This window comes from Cupressus sempervirens, chromosome 11 (genome assembly GCF_028749045.1).
Source record: "Cupressus sempervirens isolate cs-2001-9-10 chromosome 11, ASM2874904v1, whole genome shotgun sequence".
NCBI classification, from domain to species: domain Eukaryota; kingdom Viridiplantae; phylum Streptophyta; class Pinopsida; order Cupressales; family Cupressaceae; genus Cupressus; species Cupressus sempervirens.
This window is the reverse complement of record NC_143128.1, coordinates 843922751-843943381: the sequence shown is the minus strand read 5'-3', so window position 1 is coordinate 843943381 and position 20631 is coordinate 843922751. Positions and strand designations below refer to the sequence as shown.

Sequence of the window (20631 nt, the reverse complement as noted above, 5' to 3'; positions counted from 1 at the left end):
GCAAATTGTCAAAAAAGTCTAATGGATTGTGGAAACCTATTCAGATTGATGAGGATTAATATTTAATCTTAATTAAATATTTTGAGTTGGGATTAGAGGTAGGAGATGATGGGATTAGCCTTTAATCAAAATTAAAGAAGGATTAGAAGATTTTGGAAGAGGTTAGTGGTCTTAAGAAAATTGGCCAAGTTTTGGGCAAAAAATAAATTTTTTATTTATTTTGGGTTTTTTGGTCAATTTATTAATTAAATAATTAATAAATAAGGAAATAATGTTTAAATAAGATTTAAACATTTTTGGGAGGGATTTCTTAATTAAATATTTTTAATTAAGATAAAGGGATTTAATGACATTAAAATAAATAAAATAATTAATTAATAAATGATGATGTCATCAGGGACTTTTCAAAAAATAAAAATACTTTATTTTCTAAAGGTTTTTAGGTGTCTACAGGGGATAGATCCAAATATCCTCAATCCAAAGGTGGATTGATCTTTTCATTTTGGGGAAGATGGTGCAAAAGCGCACCTAGGAAACCTCCATTATTTGGCTTGCACTTGACTCTAGCCAAGTCAAAAGCATAGGTTAGCTTTTTTTGGACCTCAAAAGGTCATTTGCATTATTGGCTATGTGACTTAGTCATTAGGAATAAGGTCACACAAATAGCTATTGTTAGTAGTTTTCAATTTCTTAGTGTTTAGAGACAATAGTGAGTTTGAGTCTTTAAATGTGTCCTAACACATAGGATTGGTAGGAAATATGCTTTAAGGTCATTTATGATGTTTATACATCAACCTAGAGGGGTTAGAGGTCCTAGAAAAAAAGGAAGTGGAATAAGTGCAAAGATGCCAAATGTTGTTGAAAAGTTTTCATGACAACATTTTCAATTTATTACAAATATTGCATGCAACTCGGTTACCTTGGATCCCCTAAACATTAGGAGTGGAAAATCCATTAAGATGACCTAAAAACTAGGAAAAGGGCATCTATTACAAATGAAATGCTCAATGAAAGGCTACATAGAGAGAGAGGGGGGGGGGGGAGGGAGGGGGGGGAGGGAGGGAGGGAGGGAGGGAGAGGGAGGGAGGGATGGAGAGAGAGAGAGAGAGAGAGAGAGAGAGAGAGAGAGAGAGAGAGAGAGAGAGAGAGAGAGAGAGAGAGGTGCATTGTAAGTAAGTTTTGAAAAGAAATAGAGTGACTGTGACTGTGAGAAATAGTGCAGACAGAGCATTTTCTTCTTATGTGATGCTATATGGATTGAAGGAGTAGAACTTGCATTGGATTCATGTGATAGGATTAGTTTTAATTATTTTTCATTGTTTGTTCTTAGAGTGTAGAGTTAGTCTACTTACTTTAGTAAATTGTTTTGAATACATCATGTTCATTGGATCTATGCTGACCAGTTTGTGAAGAAATGGATCCCCCATGAAATCTAACCATGGAAAACACATGAGGGTAGATGGAAAGGTTAGGGGATTCATCAATGTAAATATGTATAAGAGTTGGAGTTGTGAAATTTTGGGAAGCTATTTTTAAAGTCAAGTCCTAGGTGAGCTAGGAAGGTCCGGTTAAGGGTCTGATAGTGTTGAATTAAGGATTTCGTGAAAGGAATAGAAGTATTGTATGGAAAAAGTACATTCCAAGAAGGGAATAGTCATAGCTTGACATATCCTAGAAGTTGAGGTCTTACCAATCCATCTAGGTAGGTTTCAAAACAAGTTTGTGGTCTAGTCCTAGGAAATAGGCCTTTTAGACCTATTTGTTTTATATAATAGGAATCACCTATACGGACAACTTAGGGTTTTGAGACCTACAAAATCTCTTATAGAATCCAATAGGGTGTTTGAATATGAAGTTTATTAGTTAGGTTGTTTGGAGATTTTTAGCAAGAAAGAGAAAATAGTGGATTACTAGGGCTAATTGGAACTAGGCCTAATTAGGCTTTTTGAGTCAAAAAATTGAAATTAGTAAGGAAGAGGTCTAAAGATCTTTCCAAATGGACACAAATATAAATAAATGACGTAATCTCTTGATGATGGATGACCCTACATTGAAGGATGTAGTTAGGGAGCAAGTTACACTTGGATCCTTTTGAGTGTGGAGAAGAGTACTAAAACAGAGTGCTAGTCTTCTGAGGGTAAGCACAAATGATCAAACTCTTGGAAATGAGTTTTGATTAGTGTTAGTTAATCAGCTAAACCAATCAAGTACCTAGTTGGATAAGTGCCTAAAAGAGACAAGCGAAGTCTCTTGAGGAGTAGTGTAAGCAATCCTTGGAGCACTCACACCATTTCCATGTGCCAACATCTTATTTTATATTAGTATATTATGATTGAGCATTAAATAATCATGTTAGTATCTTATTTTTTTTTATTCATGATATTTTTTGTAGGGTAATTTGCATCTACAATCATGGGAAAGAACAAGAGAGGAATGATTGAAAATGAGAGGTAGCAAAGGCAAAAACAAGGGATCGTATGACCAGATTACATGAAGGTACATCATCAAATGCCTCCAATATAAGTGATGAAAATCTACCTATTGATATTGATGTCAAAAATGCACCTAATTTAACAAACGAAAATGTTCAGCATACCCTAATTAAAATGATTATGAAAAATACACTTACGTCACCTAATTCCCCTAATGTGACATCTCAAGTTGAAATAATGAATGCACATGGCCTAAGTAATGAAAATATAGAGCATGCACATACATCAACATCTCCTAGAATAATTTGTAGAAAACTAAAGTTTCTAATTGACATTGATGAAAATATTTTGAAGCCAATGAATGATAAAATGTCAAAAATAAATTGTGGAGAATTGTTCAAAAGATTTGGAATATAACTATTTTGAAAATTTAAATCAAAGTGGAAGATGCCAACTTGTTGTTGAAATGGTTAAAAATCTGAAATTTAGAGAGAAAATGAGAATTTTGGGGTTAAGAACATCTAAAAATAGTAGTGAAAGAGCCATTGTTAGAAATCTCTTTGATGCATACAAATCCATTTGTTCAAAAGTGCGTACAAAGATTTTAATAAAACTGGATGGGTCCTCACATCAACCATAATGGGAAAGGAAATGGAAAAAACTCATATGGTAAGAAAAACAAGTAAATCATTAAGGATTAGTAGAACAACATTAGTCAAAGCCTTAGTGAGGCAAGAGAAAATTGAGACTTCTTTTTGTCATTCCAAGGTAGACTCCCATGTAAGGATAAAGTTATTGTTGATGCATTAAGAACATTAATAGAAAACTTTTGGCATGAAAACGCAATGGCTTCACCAAACCAAAAAGATGTTGTGCAAAGACTAATTGGAAAAACAAACCATGGGCCACATGAAAAATAGTTTAATCAAACACAATTTTATGAAATGTTTTTTCAAAGATTTCCTCAAATTAAAATCAGCCAAAGGTTTTTTGAGATGACAAAACCATTCTACATTAAGATATACATGCACTACATATTGTTGTAGGGTTCATGTTGAGTTTTCTATGCATTGTGAGGTTTATCATTATATATGTTGTACTTTTCATACTAATGAAATATTGTAGGAATGTGGTTTACAATTACCTCCTAAGTCACCGCGAGAATTTATTGCAAGTGTACTATGTAAACGAGATGATGGGTGAATTTATTATAAGACCATGTGTTTGAAAGGTTTTTTCCCTCAATGTAGTGGTTTTCAAAAGTTGCATAGATGCCTACATCTAGATAGTACCCATGAAATTGGTAAGACACTAGTTTCTCTTGGAAAGTACAAATCAGCTATATATGGTGTTAAAGATGGAAAATAATTAAAGAGGTGTGAATTAGTGAAAAGTGATGTATGTGTATCTGATTTTATGAAATTATTTCAAGAGAAAATAGTTATGACTACATAGGTCATATACATAGAGCTAGATGGTTAGACGAGCAATTCAAGTTGTATAAGGACACTTTTCCCTTGGGTACAATTGTGTCGGTTGTTGACTTCACTAAAAAATATACATTAAAACCTAAAAATTAAGTGCAAAAAATGTATTACAAATCTATTCAAGTGTCAATTTTTGTACACATAGCATTTATTCATGCACATGGTAACATAGAGGATGATAAAAAAATATTAAGAGAGTATCACTTCTATATTATCGATGATTGAATTCATTCATCAGAGTTTGTGTAAGGATGTTTTAGAGTTTTCTATGACAATTTGAGGGAAAGAGATAAAAGATAGAATCAACACATTATATGTTCAGACAATTGCACCACACAATTCAAGAATGCAAGGATGTTCTATTGGTTGAGTAGGATGCATGTGACAACTGGAGTGCAACATTTTTGGAATTTCATTAAGGAAGGACATGGAAAGGGAGAACATGATGGTGCTAGAGCATGTGTGAAAAGAGCCCTTAGTAGAGAGGAATTAAAGTATGAAGGTGGTGCAATATTAGAAAATGCAAAAACAATTGTCCAATGGTGCAATTCTATAATGGGACTAGGTAATATAGGTAAGTCTATGGTTTCTAGATATTTTTGGTTGATACATGGATCTAAGATTGAAAATTTGAAATATTGTTGTACGTTTATAGGATCAAGTGAGATGCATTCATTTTGAACTTCAAATGAAGTATCACTAGGTATTCATACGATAAATCTTTCAAGTTTTTTTCTCTTCATGTATGCATCATTTATGGGATGAATGTGAATCAAAAGAGTGGGTTGACAAATGCTCTTATAGAATCCAATTGATTCATATCAACTTCCTAAAGCACTGCAACTCAACCAGGTTGAAGCATCAATAGATTTTGAGCATGTATCTAACCTAGTTGAACCAGGTACTAAGTTATCAATTCAATACTTGGTTAAAATAGATTACTTTGAATTGCCATTAACTTATCCTTCTATATAATGTAGGTCATGTATATGTAGTTATTTCACATGAGAATAATGATGAAGGAAAAAAGTACTTTATATGTTAGTGTATTGAGCCCAAAAAGAAACTGATAGCTACAATCATTGATGATGAGGATCTTGAGTACCCAATAGGATCTGTCATTATGATAGGCATGTGGCTTAGAAGGTAGTATTTTTTTCCCCCAAACATGAATATCTATTTAAGTCAATTTGTCATGTATAATGTATTGAAATTCTAACTTTAATTGGTCTTTACAATTAAATGTAGGTACCCTATCAAGAAATCTACCACATGGTTATTTGTGGATTTTGAGACACAAAGATATTCTTCACTACTTTGACCTTATTGTTGGAACAAATATTCAATTGATATTGTATCATGGTAGGCCTCTTAAAAAGAAGTTGTGGAAAGTACATGAATTTGATCACAAGGAAATACTTGATACAATAAGGGTTAGAGTTGATCCAGAAGGTTCCCTTGATTGATTATGTGCTATATAGCTGAATCATTCTACATATGGTAGAATAACTTTGAAAATTTTGTATATATGTTATGTAAAATGTTGCAACTTCATAGTAATGTGCATATGTAGATGCAAATTTTGTATATAAAAAAGAGAAGACATGTAACATGTGCATATTTGTACGTCATATTTTGTATAAAAATTTGATAAGATATGTCACATGTGCATATTTATATGCCAAATTTTGTATATAAAAAAGAGAAGACGTGTAACATGTGCATATTTTTATGCCATATTTTGTATAAAAATTTGATAAGAGATGTCATGTGTGCATTTTTAGATGCCAAATTTTGTATATAAAATAGAGAAAATGTAACATGTGCATATTTGTATGTCATATATTCTTTTTTGTGGGTTTAATGATATCCTTAAAAAACTATTTAATTATCTTCAACTTATATGGATTTAGATGGTTGTCCTTTTGCATTTTTCTTCCAAATTTCCCAAAACACTAGGAAAATTAATTATAGATTTGGATACCCATTTGGCTTCTATACAACATATGCAAAGCTTAAATAGGGTTGTTTTGGACCATATCCTTGCTGTCACACTATGTCACCCCTTTTTAGGCTTAAAATTGTTGGCAATATGGTCAATCAGTCAAATAAGATGAGATATGTGGTTGTCATTTATGGAAACATATGTTTTATAGTATAGTTATGATTATTTGTGATGAAAATTTATCAAAGTATTGGACAATGATAGAGCATCACAATGAGTTCTATTGATAGCAGAATATTCTCTTGCGTAGTTGACTAGTGATGCATGACATCGTCCTAATGATGTATACCAATGTGCATGTATGTATAGATAATCGAGTTTAAGTTATGAAGGAAATATTTATGCAGATACTTCATAGTACAGAACAAAGCATGTCAGCAAATTGAGTTGTATGACATAAAGAATTATTTTGATCATTAAGTCTTGATGAGCTAACTCTAAGGATGATATGAGAGCCGACTAAGGAAGGATTTATCAATAAGTTTGATATAAGTAAAGAAATTCATTTGTGAAGTTAGATGTGATATGATGTGATATGATATGATAATGTGAGATATGATGCAAGTTGATATATTTGTAGTTACTCCTTGTTTATGACATTGAGTGAAGTGGAGAAAAGATTGTCTACAATCTACTAAAGGCTTGTATGAAGATCTAATATATCTAATCAGAAGAATTGCGAAGCACAAGTGATCCAATATTATATGTATATCTATTGTTTTGAATAACTTAACTATATAGCTGCATATTAGGGCAATGGGCTCTTCTTGCACACATTTGTATATGATCTACCAACTCCTAACAGGGTTAAAGCAACTCCTAATAGGTTCAAGGTTTCTAACAAGGCCTAATCGCTTAATAGGGACTTGAGACACTATACATTCTTCATAGACTCCTAATAGGGTCAATATCCTTAACAGAATTCTTTGTATAATGAATCATCTTGTGGGTTTCCCTAGTTAACAAAATATGGTGTTATGAGCTATCTTTGTGTATGGTTGTTTATACTATATAGCATTATTGGTTTACTTTCTTATGCATGTGGACTAGTTATGACAAGACTAGACTTGGATTCTTTCTTGGACAATCCACCAAGAAATCTATTGAGAGAAAAGAACCTGATCCTCTTGAAGTCAAGAAAGATCTAAACATGAGAAAATCTAATGATACATCTAAAGACAAAGAGAATGTTATTCACTCTGAGAAATCTAAAGAATTTGATCAAGATGATAAAAATAGAGAAACAAGAAAAGAATCTCATGTTAGATGCTTTAAATGTGATGAACCTAAACATATTGGAGACGATTGCAAAGGTAAGTCTTTTAAACCTATTTCAAATTTGTATTGTCATAGTTTTCATGGATATGAACATTATATAGTAGATTGTAAGAAACCTAAATTTGATAATGATAATGCAAATAGTAGAATGTTTAGGAATACTAACCCTACAGGCAAAAGAAGAAGATCTCACGACAATGAAAGTGGAGAAAGAGGACAATTTTTTTGTTACAGATGTAATAATCTTGGACGAATTGCAAGGAATTGCAAAGCACTTGGTAACTAGTATAATGAACAAAGAATGAATGTACTTGTATGTTAGTTATGTAATAATTTTGGACACACAAAAATATTCTATAGAATGGATAGAAGAAACTTGAATAGGAATCAGAATTACGAAAGGAACAACAAAAGAAATGATGATAGTCTAAAGGAAGAAATGAAGGAATAGACAAAAGATTTCAAGGAAACATTTCTGAAGGAAAAAGAGCCTAAAAGTTCTCATACAGCTATGGAAGAAGTACATCATAATGCAACTAATAAGATATAAAATTCACTTATTACCTGTGACTCATCCTACCTGAATTAAGCATTCTCAGTAAGACAATGTGTTAGTTAAATGAAAACTAATGTTAGAGAGAATACCATAATTTGTGTAGTTAGTAGTATATAAAAGACACTAAGAGAAGTCCACAGTAAAGTGTGCATTTCTTGATATGATCAATATTAGGTTATGTAGAAAATGATCTCTCTGTTACATAGAGACAATATTTTGAATTTGTGGTAGATACGCATTTAATGCAAAGTATAGATTGTAAAATATTTAAAGGATGTAAATTGATTTACGAGCATCATTCAATTGTGTGAAATCTTAAGTGAAATATTAAAGAGTGATTTGATAGCTATTTGAAGTGCTGAAGAAGTTTGCAGATACGCATAAACCCCTAAACAAAAAATTGAGGTATTTCAAAAAAATTGAGCATATTTTCATTAAAATTAGTTATGGCAACACAAGAAGTGTTTGATATCAGTGATAGACCTAGATATACTTTCAAGAAACACCCATTTGTTTCTCTACTTGATGATCCCATTAGAGCATTTTTGCAAGTACCAAAAAGTGTCCTTCATGTCGAGGACATAAGAAGTTATATTCACTGTAAGATAGAAATCATAGGAGATACTGAGATCCATAAAGAATTGGAGAAAATTTGCAACAATGATTTATCATTGAAACCAGAATATGCAAACCTAGAACCACTTAACCTAGTTAAGTACATGTTCTATACAGACTTTGAAAACCATGAGTGGACAAGAATTATTTTGAGTAGATTTCATGATGATCTTCTATGGTTAGGAGATTCACTTATATGCATTGATAATGACCTAATTCACAAGGTCACTAGTTTGAGAAACAAAGGATGCAATCCCATGAACATAAAGAATGTGTGCAGAACGGTTGAAACAAATCTCAACACAAGATCTGATGGTAGAAACATGAAGGTTAACACCATTCAAGATGATGGAGTAAGACTCCTTAGAAAAATTCTGGGTTATAAATTTAACCATGGATCTAGATTAGATTCAATCCTAGCCAAATTTCTTCACACAGCTTATGTGATGGTAGTAAAGGGTGAAAATGTTAACCTATGTGATATTATCCGAACTCAGTTGTTGGATAACATAACAAAGATCAAGAAGTCTAAGAGCACAATCTTTAGGTTTGAATCCCTATTGACTCATATATTTCTCTATGCAACAAAGAAGTTTCTTGGCATTTCAAATTGGAATCGAAGCGAGTACGCAACACAAATTATCATTCAAATTTACAATTCTAAATTGGAAATAGTCAGAGATAATGATATTGATAGAATGACGAAATCATTCCAAGATAAAATGAAGTTGATAGATAAATACAAGGATGAACTGTGTTTCATGGTAGAAACAAATTTCACATGCATGGAGGAAGCAGTTCCTCAAGTAAAGTTCATTGAATCTATGGGTTATGAAATGAGTGTTGAAGTAATTGAAGCCTACGCGTAGATAATTCTACATTTTGAAGTAGATTCTAGATGCCCTTGATGGGGTACATATATTGAGAAGATGAAAGAGGTTAAACCAAATCTAATGGACAAGGACATCAAGAAGAAGGTAGAAAAAGTAATTGATTCTATCTTAAAAGAATCATGGATGTCTAGGAAAGAATTTGAAGAGGTGAAAGGAATAGCCTTAGAGATGAAGGCTAGTGGTCAAACTAAAATCCTAACTCCTACACCTATTGCAATGGCTAGACCTAATGTAGAGGTCACAGTTGCACAGACAAGTGTGCAAGCACTTGCAATGCCACATGCAGTAGTTGTATAGCAAAAACCCTTGAGGAACCCAAAGGAATCAGTGGAAAAGAAAATAGAGGAAGCACCAGTGCCAAGAAATTCTACAAGACTTGAGAAAAAAAAAAACTATATAGACCCCCTCTCCTGAGAAGAAGTTTAATGAAACATCAAGTAGATCGAGTAAGAGGAGGAAAACCTTGCAGATCAATTCCTCGAAATCTAAAGAAGAGACTGGTGATAGACTAGTAGAGCTTGCAGAACAAGAAGTAAAGACTTCAACATGAAGGAGAGCATGGAAACCTAAGGCAGAAAATGTTAATATACAAATCATTAATGACAACAATTTTGTGCAATTGAATATGTATTATGACTTGTACAATAATATGGATAGGAGACAACTACAGAATATTGCAGTTAGAAATATGATTCTAAAAGATAAAAGATTTGACAGCATAAAAGGTCAAATCCCTAAAGATTTGTATAATAGATTCAGAAACAGAAAGAGTAGATTAATTGAGGAAGAAAAATAAATAAGGATAAATATAGTGAAAAAGCTATCTATAGTAAACAAGGAAGAAGAGTTAAGGGAAATTTTGAAAGGTAATGCACCCTTGTTGAGGAATAAGAAAAGATTCATTCTTCTTATGGGAGGAAATTATAAAGAAGTAAATATGGAAACTGAAAAGGCAATAGTCACATACATGTCTACTTTGCCTAAGGAGACTGAGAAGAGTACGTAGTCAAGGGAAACAAGCCCCACTATGACAACAATCAGTCCTTCTCACAATTTTGAGCAACCAACTAAAGCTTCAATTCCAAGTGATTCACCACCACACATTACCATTGATAGTGAATTCATGCAAGTAGATAGCACTAATGTAACAGTGGATAGAACTAAAAATCCATTCAAAGATTTTGGCTCTGACATTGTTGGCAATATTGTTGACTACAGCAGCCCTACTGATGAAGAGGAAGAGTAAGAGCAAATGAAAGAAGATATATTTGCCGAGAAGAAATTTGAAGCTGTGTTAACCAGCACTGAGGAATGCAGTTGGATCTAGAGGTCCCAAAAAAATTCATAGTCTCAAAATCTCCCAAAATCAATAGCAATGTGAAGAGCTCGAAAAAATGAACCCGATGCAACTTGAACAAGCGAAGAAGGAGCTTGTATGTAAAAGTTATGCTTGGTCAAAGTTTTGGTCAATAGGCATAATAGGTGGCTAGAGAAAAGGTGAAATTTGACCATCTCAAAAGTAGTGAACAATGGGTTTCAAGTTAAAGATCTCGTCAAGAGCTTTCCAACGATGTTCATTTCATCGAAAACAAAGGTCGTATGAGAAAATTATGACAACTTGAAGTTTGCAAGACAAAAGGTAATTTTGATGACATCATAAATCTAGTCACCATGCTGATGTGAAAAAAATATTTATATATTCCCCAAAGTTTACTCACCACTACACCAGTTTTTTATTAGAAATAAATTGGTGGACACTTACTTTATATCACAAAATCCACTTTTGTGTCCCATAAAAATTATGGGATTTAAAAGAAAATCTCCTCAAAATTAGAAAATAAAAAAAATTTAAACAAATAAGTAAAACAATATCCTAAACTTATCCATCTAAAAGGGATTTATTTATTTTATATGGCTTATAATTTATAAGAGCCAAAAGGAGGTTTTCATATGGTTTTATATTTGTTAATTTGTTATGGTAAAATGGGTAAATGGTTATTATGTGGTTATTTGGTTTTAGTCCAAATATGAATAATTGCTATGTATAAAAGGGGAGTTACTCTCCTTTCGAAGACAATCAAATTTTGGGAATGAATTAGTCCTTGGGGGAAAAAAATTGTCTTGGAGAATTTCTAAAGAGGGAATCTTGTAAAGGGAGGAATATTTTTTCCTTGTGAGAGAATTTGTAAGCACAAAGGTATTGTGTATTCCCTTCAAGTGCATAGGAGAGACTATGAATGCCCAAAGTTTGGATTCTGTAACAAAGTGTTTTGCTTAGCAAAATTAATAGAGCATTCCCCCGACTAAGAAGCAAACCTAAATACGTAGTCCTACTTGAACAAGCTTCATATCAAATTGTTTGTGTCTCTTTATTCTCTTTCTTATTATCTCAATTCTTTAAGTTTATTCTTATCAAACACATAGTTGATTAATTATGTTTAAAGCATAAATTTTATTATAATTTCAATAGTTTAAAGTACATACCACACAATTATTGCCTGGATCAGGGATTAAATCTATTTTTTGGATTAAGTTATAAAACTTGTAAATCCTAGTTTACAAATCAAGTTTGGTATCAGAGCCAGGTTTTTCAGTGAAATTGTAGGTGGTGAATGTTAACTAGGTTGAAGTTGAAACAAAGAGAAGGTGAACTTGTAGAGTTCAATCCAGATATTGGGAAAAGAAGAACTTTTCATGAGTCATGGCACTTGAACAAAATCTTTTCGAGTTTGATGCAGAAGCCTTCCGGACATCTTTTGTGAAGTTGAAAGCTTTGGTGGACATTTTTCTTCAAAAGAAGCATGAATGATAGTTGAGAAAGGCATACAAGGCTAAGAAGAAGGAAGAAGCTAAATCTTCATCAAAAGATGATAAAGGCAAAGGAATAGGAGGTGGTAGTGACCCTCATAAACCTTCATCCCCATCTTCTTCAGCCTCTTCATCCTCTTCTTCTTCTAAGTTGTATTCTTCCTCTAAAAAGAAACATGCGAAGCCACCTTTGTTAAAAATTGATGTGAAGTTTGATTTGCCTATATATAGTGGTGAATTAGATGCAGAAAAAACTAGATAACTAGCTTAAGTAGATTGAAGTGTACTGTAGGGTTCAAAATATTTTGGATGATTCTTCTAGAATCCAGCTAGCTACTCTCAGAATGGGAGGTACTAAATTAGTCTGGTGGGAGAGTAAGATCCATGATGACCTTGCTACACACGGTAAAATCATTTCATCTTGGTATGAATTTACTTTTGCTTTGAAGAAACAGTTTTATCCTTTGGGTCATATACAACAAGCCATCATGGATTGGAAAAATATGAAACAAGGTAAAGGGTAGCTTGTGCAAGAGTATACACAGATGTTTAGGAAGAATGCTTTAACTCTTGGAATTCCTCTTTATACACAATATAATTTGCTAAAGTATATAGGCACAGAACGCATTCTTATTTGAAACATACAATATTCATGTTTAGTCTTTCTAACTTTGATGAAGTGTGTGTTCAAGCAACCCATATTGAAGCAGGTGGAGGAAACACAAATTTTAATTCAAAGAAGGAATTTGTTCCTCCTAATGGAAACAACAAGGACAAGAAAGTAGCCACAATGAAGAAAGAGGAAGGTGAGAAGCCTATTTGTTCACATTGCTAGAAGAAAGGGCATGTGGATGCAAAGTGTTGGAAATTGCATCCAGAGTTGAAACCAAAGTGGTTTAAGAAGGATCACAAAGGAAAGAAAAAGATTATAGTTGTTGTTCAAAATCTTGGATCAAATTCTGGTGATGAAACAAAAATACCAGTTGTGGAATTGAAAGGTAAAGCTTTTGCTGATTCTGCCACTAATGTTTCATGTTCTACTTCCAAAATTCTTGATTTTTTTGTAGATAGTAAAAGGTGTGAAGTTTTTCATATAAAGGTGATTTCTAAGAACACTAAAATTGACACATTAATAGATAGTGGATCCCAAGTTAATTTAATTCTAGAGGAAGTTGTTAAATATTTTGGATTGGAAACTAAGCCACACAAGAGATCTTATCCTTTAGGTTGGGTGTGCAATGATAATAGATTGCGAGTAACAAAGAAATGCAAGTTAAGATTTGTAATTACATCCAAGTGCATAGATGAGGTTGACTTTGATGTGGCTCCATTTGACATCTGTGGGATTGTTTTGGGTAGCCCTTATTTATATGATAGGAAAGTGATCTTCTATAAGGAGCATAATAGGTATCATTTGTTTAAGTATGGGATTGAATACATTGTAAAGGCTCATCATATGAAGAATGAAGGATCAATTGTAAATATAGTGCATTTGAAAATGATTGCAAATGCAAGAAGTAGACTGACTCTCATGTCTCCCACAACAAATGAGCATTAGGTTCAAGCATAATCAAGTCTTCAACTAGTGATGGTAAAAGAGGATTTGAATGATTCATTTTCTAATGGTTTTCCTGGGCAAGGGATCTAGATAGTTGATACTTTTCCTTTTTCTTCAGTTTATTCATTGTTGTTGCTTCTTTTTCTACTAGTAGGTGCTATGAGAAAGTTATGACAACTTGAAGTTTGCGAGAAAAAAGGTAATTTTGATGACATCATAAATCTAGTCACCATGCTGATGTGGAAAAAAAAAATACCCCCCTAAGTTTACTCACCATTACACCATTTTTTATTAGAAATAAAATGGTGGACATATACTTTATTTGACAAAATATGTTTTTGTGGGATCCCAAAAAAATTATGCGATTTGAAAGAAAATCTCCTCAAAATTAGAAAAAATAAAATAAAATTTAACAAATAAGTAAAACAATATCCTAAACTTATCCATCTAAAAGGGATTTGTTTGTTTTATATGGCTTATAATTTATAAGAGCCAAAATGAGGTTTTCATATGGTTTTATACTTGTTAATTTGTTATGGTAAAATGGGGAAATGGTTTTTATGTGGATATTTGGTTTTAGACCAAATATGAATAATTTTTATGTATAAAAGGGGAGTTATTCTCCTTACAAGACAATCAGATTTTGGGGATGAATTAGTCCTTGGGGGAAAAAATAGTCTTGGAGAATTTCTAAAGAGGGAATTTTGTAAAGGGAGGAATAATTTTTCCTTGTGAGAGAAGTTGTAAGCATGAAGGTATTGTGTATTGCCTTCAATTGCATAGGAGAGACTATGAATGCCCAAATTTTGGATTCTATAACAAAGTGTTTTGCTTGGCAGAATTAATAGAGTGATCCCTCGATTAAGAAGCAAACTCGAAGATGTAGTCCTACCCGGACGAACTCTATATCAAATTGTTTGTGTCACTTTATTCTCTTTCTTATTCTCTCAATTCTTGAAGTTTATTTTTATTAAACACATAGTTGATTAATTGTGCTTAAAACATAATTTTTCTTATAATTTCAACGGTTTAAAGTACATACCATGCAATTACTGCCTGGATCAAGGATTAGATCTATATTTTGGATTAAGTTGTAAAACTTGTAAATCCTAGTTTGTAGATCACTACTACAAGTGTACCTATAGCCATAGTGACAGTGACACTCTCTACACCACCTACATAGGAAATAGTGGTCACCACAGTAATATAAACAGATGATGAAGCTTAAGCAAAAAACCTTATATCTTCATTAAGCAATTTTTTTGAAAAGAAGAAATCAGTAAAGTCAATTGAGAAGACTTTAACTTCAGCTTTGGATATATTAGAGAAGAGAATAAGTGTTGTGGATACATCTGCAGACATTTAGCAGAGAGCAAAAATTTTGTGTAAAACTTTTAACAATGAGTTTACAACGCTTACTAATGTTGCTACAGTGCAAGCACAGACTAAGCATGATGCTAGTCTTCTTAATACTATGTGTAGAAATATAAGGAATAATATAGAAACATTAAATATATGTATTTAGGTATTGAGGCAGAGTATGGAGGAAGGGAAGAATTTTTATTCTAAGTGAAACTTGGCATACCTTCACCTTCACAATTTTGATGAACAAATCAAAGGAAAGATAACTAAGTTACAAGCACTTACTGATAACTTTTTGAAACAAGATCAGAAGTTAGAGAACTTTGAGCATACAATGGAAGCAATTCATGATACATCTGGGATATACAAGTAGAAAAAGAGAAAGTCCTAAAAAAAAATTCACTTTTGAGAGACCATTTATCCCCACACATTACATTGTTATAGAATCAGTTGGAGGAATGCTTGGCAGCTAAAACTTCATATGACAAGTTTGTGGTTACAGACTTGAATGTAGTAGAGTTAGTTGCATATGCCCTATGTGCGCTAATAAGTGTGTTAGATGCATTGAAAGATAGTTGGAAGAAACACCTTGTGTAATTGGAGACTAACTTCAGTGATTTCTTTTCCATATTTTGATGCAACTTTTAGATTTTGAAGGGATTTTCCTTTTTTTCACACCTTTTTCATTGATGTTAAAGGGGGAGAGATAAGGAAAATTATAATTGTAAGTTGTATAGTTATATTTTGAAGTATAGCAGTAAGCTTTGCTTCAAGCAAGCTTTGTAATCGGAGTTAGAAGGGATGTAATCATTTTGGATGTAATCTTTTTAAGATATACTACATTGTGTATGTTTGTTTACTTTGATTGGTATGACAACATTTTTTGGGAGTTAGCCAAATTTCCCAAAATGTTGCCATCAATGCCAAAGGGGGGGATTGTTGGAAATATGACCAATCAGTTAGATAAGATGAGATATGTGGTTGTCATTTATGGAAACATATGTTTTACAGTATAGTTATGATTATTTTTTATGGAAATTTGTCTAAGTATTCAATAATGATACAACAACATGATGAATTCTATTGATAGTGGAATATTCCTTAAGAATATTCTCTTTTGCAGTTGACTAGTGATACATGATATCATCCTAATAATGTATACTAGTGTGCATGTATGTACGAATAACCAAGTCTAAGTTATGAAGGAAATATCGATGCAGACACTTCACAGTATAGAACAAAGCATGTTAGAAAACTGAGTTGTGCGACTTAAAGAATTATTTTAATTATTAAGTCTTGATGAGCTGACTCTAAGGATGATATGAGAGTCGAATAAGGAAGGATTTACCAATATGTTTGATATAAGTAAATAATTTAATTTGTAAAGTTAGATGTGATATGATGTGATATGATATGATAATGCGAGATATGATGCAAGTTGATATATGCATAGTTACTCCTTGTTTATGAGATTGAGCGAACTGGAGGAAAGATAGTCTATAGTCTAATAAAGGCTTGTATGAAGATCTGATATTTCTAATCAGAAGAATTGCAAAGCATAACAAGTGATCCAATATTGTATGTATATCTATTCTTTTGAAGAACTTAACTTTATAGTTGTATGTTAGGGCAGTGAGCTCTTCTTGCACACATTTGCATATGTTCTACCAACTCCTAATAGGGTTGAAGAAACTCCTAACAAGGTTGAGGCTTCTAACAAGACCTAGTCTCCTAACAAGGACTCGAGACACTATACATTCTTCATAGACTCTTAACAGGGTCAATATCCTTAACTGAATTCTTTATATAATGAATCATCTTGTGGGTTTCATCCCCATCAGGGTTTTCCCTTGGCCAGGGTTTCCCTAGTTAACAAAATATGGTGTTATGGGCTCTCTTTGTGTATGGTTGTTTATACTGCTCAACATTATTGGTTTACTTTCTTATGCATGTGGCAAAGTAATTAATAATATTTAGTTGTGGGCAAAAAGTTTGAAAATACTGATTCACCCCCCATCTTAGTATTATATATTTCTAACAAAAATAGCCCTCTGATTGGCACAAGGCATGATGTTGAAATCATAATGAGGTCAATAGGGTCCATGAAGAATTAGGATTAGGTTTTTACCATAGGTAAGGTTTGTGGTTAAGTTTAAGGTAGGGTCAATTTGCAACTTTTTGCAAAAATTGCTCAAGCGACTTTTTGAGCAACTTTATAACTTTTGAGCAATTTTTGCTCTTGACATCTTTTGGTTGAATGGGTTCATATAGGAGTATTCTAGGACCTAGTTAAGATTCCTAGGATTTATTAAGTAACCTAATACCTCAATTTCTCATCCCTAACAACTCTTAACCTATTCAACAACTTTTGGCTCATTGAGCAACTTTTGACCAACTTAGGACTTAATTAGCAATTTTAGCTTTTCCTAGAAATCCACAACTACTCCATTAGCTCAATTTTTTTAGTTTTACCAACCTTATTTCAGCCACAAAATCCCTCTAACGGAATCAAGCAGACTGAACAGAAGCATCCCTAAGGGTCTCTAAGCACCATCGGGTTGTGATCTTTAAACGACCATTTCTATGAGCTCATGCAAGGTATTGAAAAATTATCAGGTGCGACAAGATCATGCTATCTATTCCTACAAAAACCTATCTTAGTTTTTAGAGATTCAAATTTGTTTAGATTTGGCATCTGTATCTCACATATTGCCAAAAGTTAAAATGTTGCTTATTTAGGTTGTCTATATTTCAAACCATTGGTCCTAGGCTTGAATCATCTGCTCCATTAGCTCTAGTTGGCTAGGTTTAGCCTAGGACCAACCTAATTTTAGCTATAATGTCCCTCCAACGGTATCAACCACACTAAAAAAAAAGCGTCCCTAAAGGTCTCTAGGCACCATCCAGTTACAATCTTTGATCAGGCATTTATCTGAGCTTGTCCAAGGTATTAGAAAACTATCAGGTGCCATAGGATCATATTATCTAGACCTAAAATGACCTATATTAGTTTTTAGAGATTTTTTGTTTTTTTAATTTGGTATTCGTATCTCATCTATTGCCAAAAGTTGCAATGTTGCTCAGCTAAAATGAGCAAGGTTGTGTATATTTCAAACTGTTGGTTCTAGGATCAAATCATCTGCTCCATTAGCTCTAGCTGGTCAAGTTTAGCCTAGGGAAAACCTCATTTCACCTAAAACATCCCTCTAATGGTATCAACCACACTAAATGGAAGTGTCCCTAATGGTCTCTATGCATAATCGGGCTGCAATCTTTGACACAAATACAAAAATCATGACATGTTTTTACTTTTCCTGTCTTATTACATCAAAATAAGTGATATACGATTACATGTTATAATTAATTTGATAAACATGTTACATTTTCTATATAAAATAATGAACATTTATGTGTTTGATCAATTGCAAGAAAGTAAGCTAAAATTTAAGTTTGTATGCACACATTGAACAAGTTGGATGGAAATCCAAGTTTACTGTATATCAAAATGAATAATATATTATGTCATATCAATCATATAGTTACAAAAATATGTTATGTCTCATTGAGACAATACAAACGTCAAACACTCGACAAATGTCGAATGTGTACAATAGAAATGTCGAATGTGCACAATACAAATATTGAATATATACAATACAAAGGTTGAATACCTAACAAATGTCAAATATGTGCAATATAAATGTTGAATGTACACAATTCAAATCTCAAATATACACAATATAGAAGTTGAATATATATCAATTTCATGTGATGACCACAACTACATATGTATATCACTATCAATATCGATGACTATGCAGAATCATCAAAATTAAGCCTCTTTGATGCAATTTGTGGCTTGCCAAGTTTCTGCAAAAGAAAAATTAAAATACACTATCAAATATATTATCTATAAGTAATATGAAAATAACTAGAAATTGGGTTCTAAATTGTGGATAGTTGAGTTTTTCATTATCTCATCCCTTTGTCCCACAGTTGGACTGAATGATAGCAATTTTGGGCTCCTTCATCGATGGTGGGACTCCTCACAAAATGATGAGGTAGAGTGACGATGGGAGACACAACTACCAATGAATCAATGCTCATGGGAGGCATAACCTATATGATAAGTGATAAAATTTTAGCATTATAGAGTGTTATTAGGGATTACAAATAGTGTAAAAATACAAAAATTATATTGCAGCCTGAACTAGATCTCCCATGCTAGCAGGAGGTACAAGCACTGATGAATCAATGTTGGTATGAGGCACAACTTGTGTGGTAACTGTTAAAATGTTAGAATTGTAGAGTAGGCGTTAGGGGTTTCTATCACACACACAAGCAATCCAAATTGAGATTACAAAAGCACTTCAACTATGCAATGTTCTCGTACCACTTGTTGTACCCTGCATTGCATATTGTTTGAAGATATCAATCTAAAGTGATCTATAAAAAAAAAAATTTAAAAATTACTCTTATGATATTTCTTGGCGATTAAATAATATCATGTCAAAACTCATGAGGTTCATTAGATGGGGTTTGGGTAATGCTATGAGCAAGAGATGTGGATGGGAATTGGATGGATTTGATAAATGAGAGGGTTTCAATGATGGTAGGAGATGGAAGAGGATCTATATGCCGGTTAAGTGTCATACCAATTAAGAAACAATATTTTAAAGCCAATCTATTATTGTACTTTTAAGAATATTTTAAAAACTTTATCTCAAGTGTTCTTACTCATAGCCTCACACCTCTAGCACAACGAGTACTCAGTGGTGTTCTCGCACTGCCTGTTGCACCCTTCATTGCATATTGTTCACCTATAAATATAGAGTGATCTATTTTTTTTTTTAAATAAAAATTTATGGTATTTAGGTGATTAAATAATATCATGTCAACACTCAAACAAACAAACAAACTTATGTCCCCTGTTCATCGAAGACCATCACCATCAAATCATCTTTGAATGTGAAATCTCCACCTCCATATGAAAAAAAAGTATGACCTTAATTTTCACATGAATGAGATGACACTCCATCCTGAGTCACCTCCATATCTATCCCATCATACATGTGCTAATAGTTAAAACAAAAATGTTCATTTGGCCTTAAAGATTGTAATGATGCATGTGATGACAATGTAGGTGGCATGAGTGAGGATGACACTGGTGATGCAAGTGACACAAGAAAAGATGACACTAGTGGTGTATGTGACACAAGTGGAGATGACATTGGTGGTGTAGGCAATGCTCATGGAGCTGTCATAGGTTGTTATGAATGAGGTGCCATAGGTGATGGTGATGGAGTTGTTGCATGATGTGATGACCCTAAACGTGCATTTGATGATGGTTGGGGTGCCATAGGCAAAGGAAAACCACCTAACTATGAGCCATATTGAATGATACCATATGTTAATGATGCAGCTGCATGAAGAGTCTGTAAATCAATGGACTCTTTTAAAATTGATGGGAGCACAACATGAGGAATGGTTTTTCATGTTGTACATCTCCTCTCATGTCCTAGTACCACCCTATGAGCCCCAAGTCTATCCTATGCAAATCCTCTCCCTCTTCCATAGAACTAGCAGATGTCAAAGTAATTTGGCTTCTTGCCAGGTATGAACTCACAATATAGCTTT

General features: G+C 33.0%; 1 protein-coding gene across 1 annotated transcript in view; it reads left to right on the top strand.

Annotated features, from left to right (window-relative positions):
• Positions 1–20274, top strand: part of LOC149532189 (disease resistance protein L6-like) — a 61874-nt gene extending 41600 nt beyond the window's left edge. The window contains exon 5 of the mRNA XM_089808445.1: positions 20138–20274. Within this exon, the coding sequence (XP_089664571.1) occupies positions 20138–20274 (137 nt within the window). The remainder of the gene's footprint in view (positions 1–20137) is intronic.
• Positions 20275–20631: the final 357 nt, after the last annotated feature.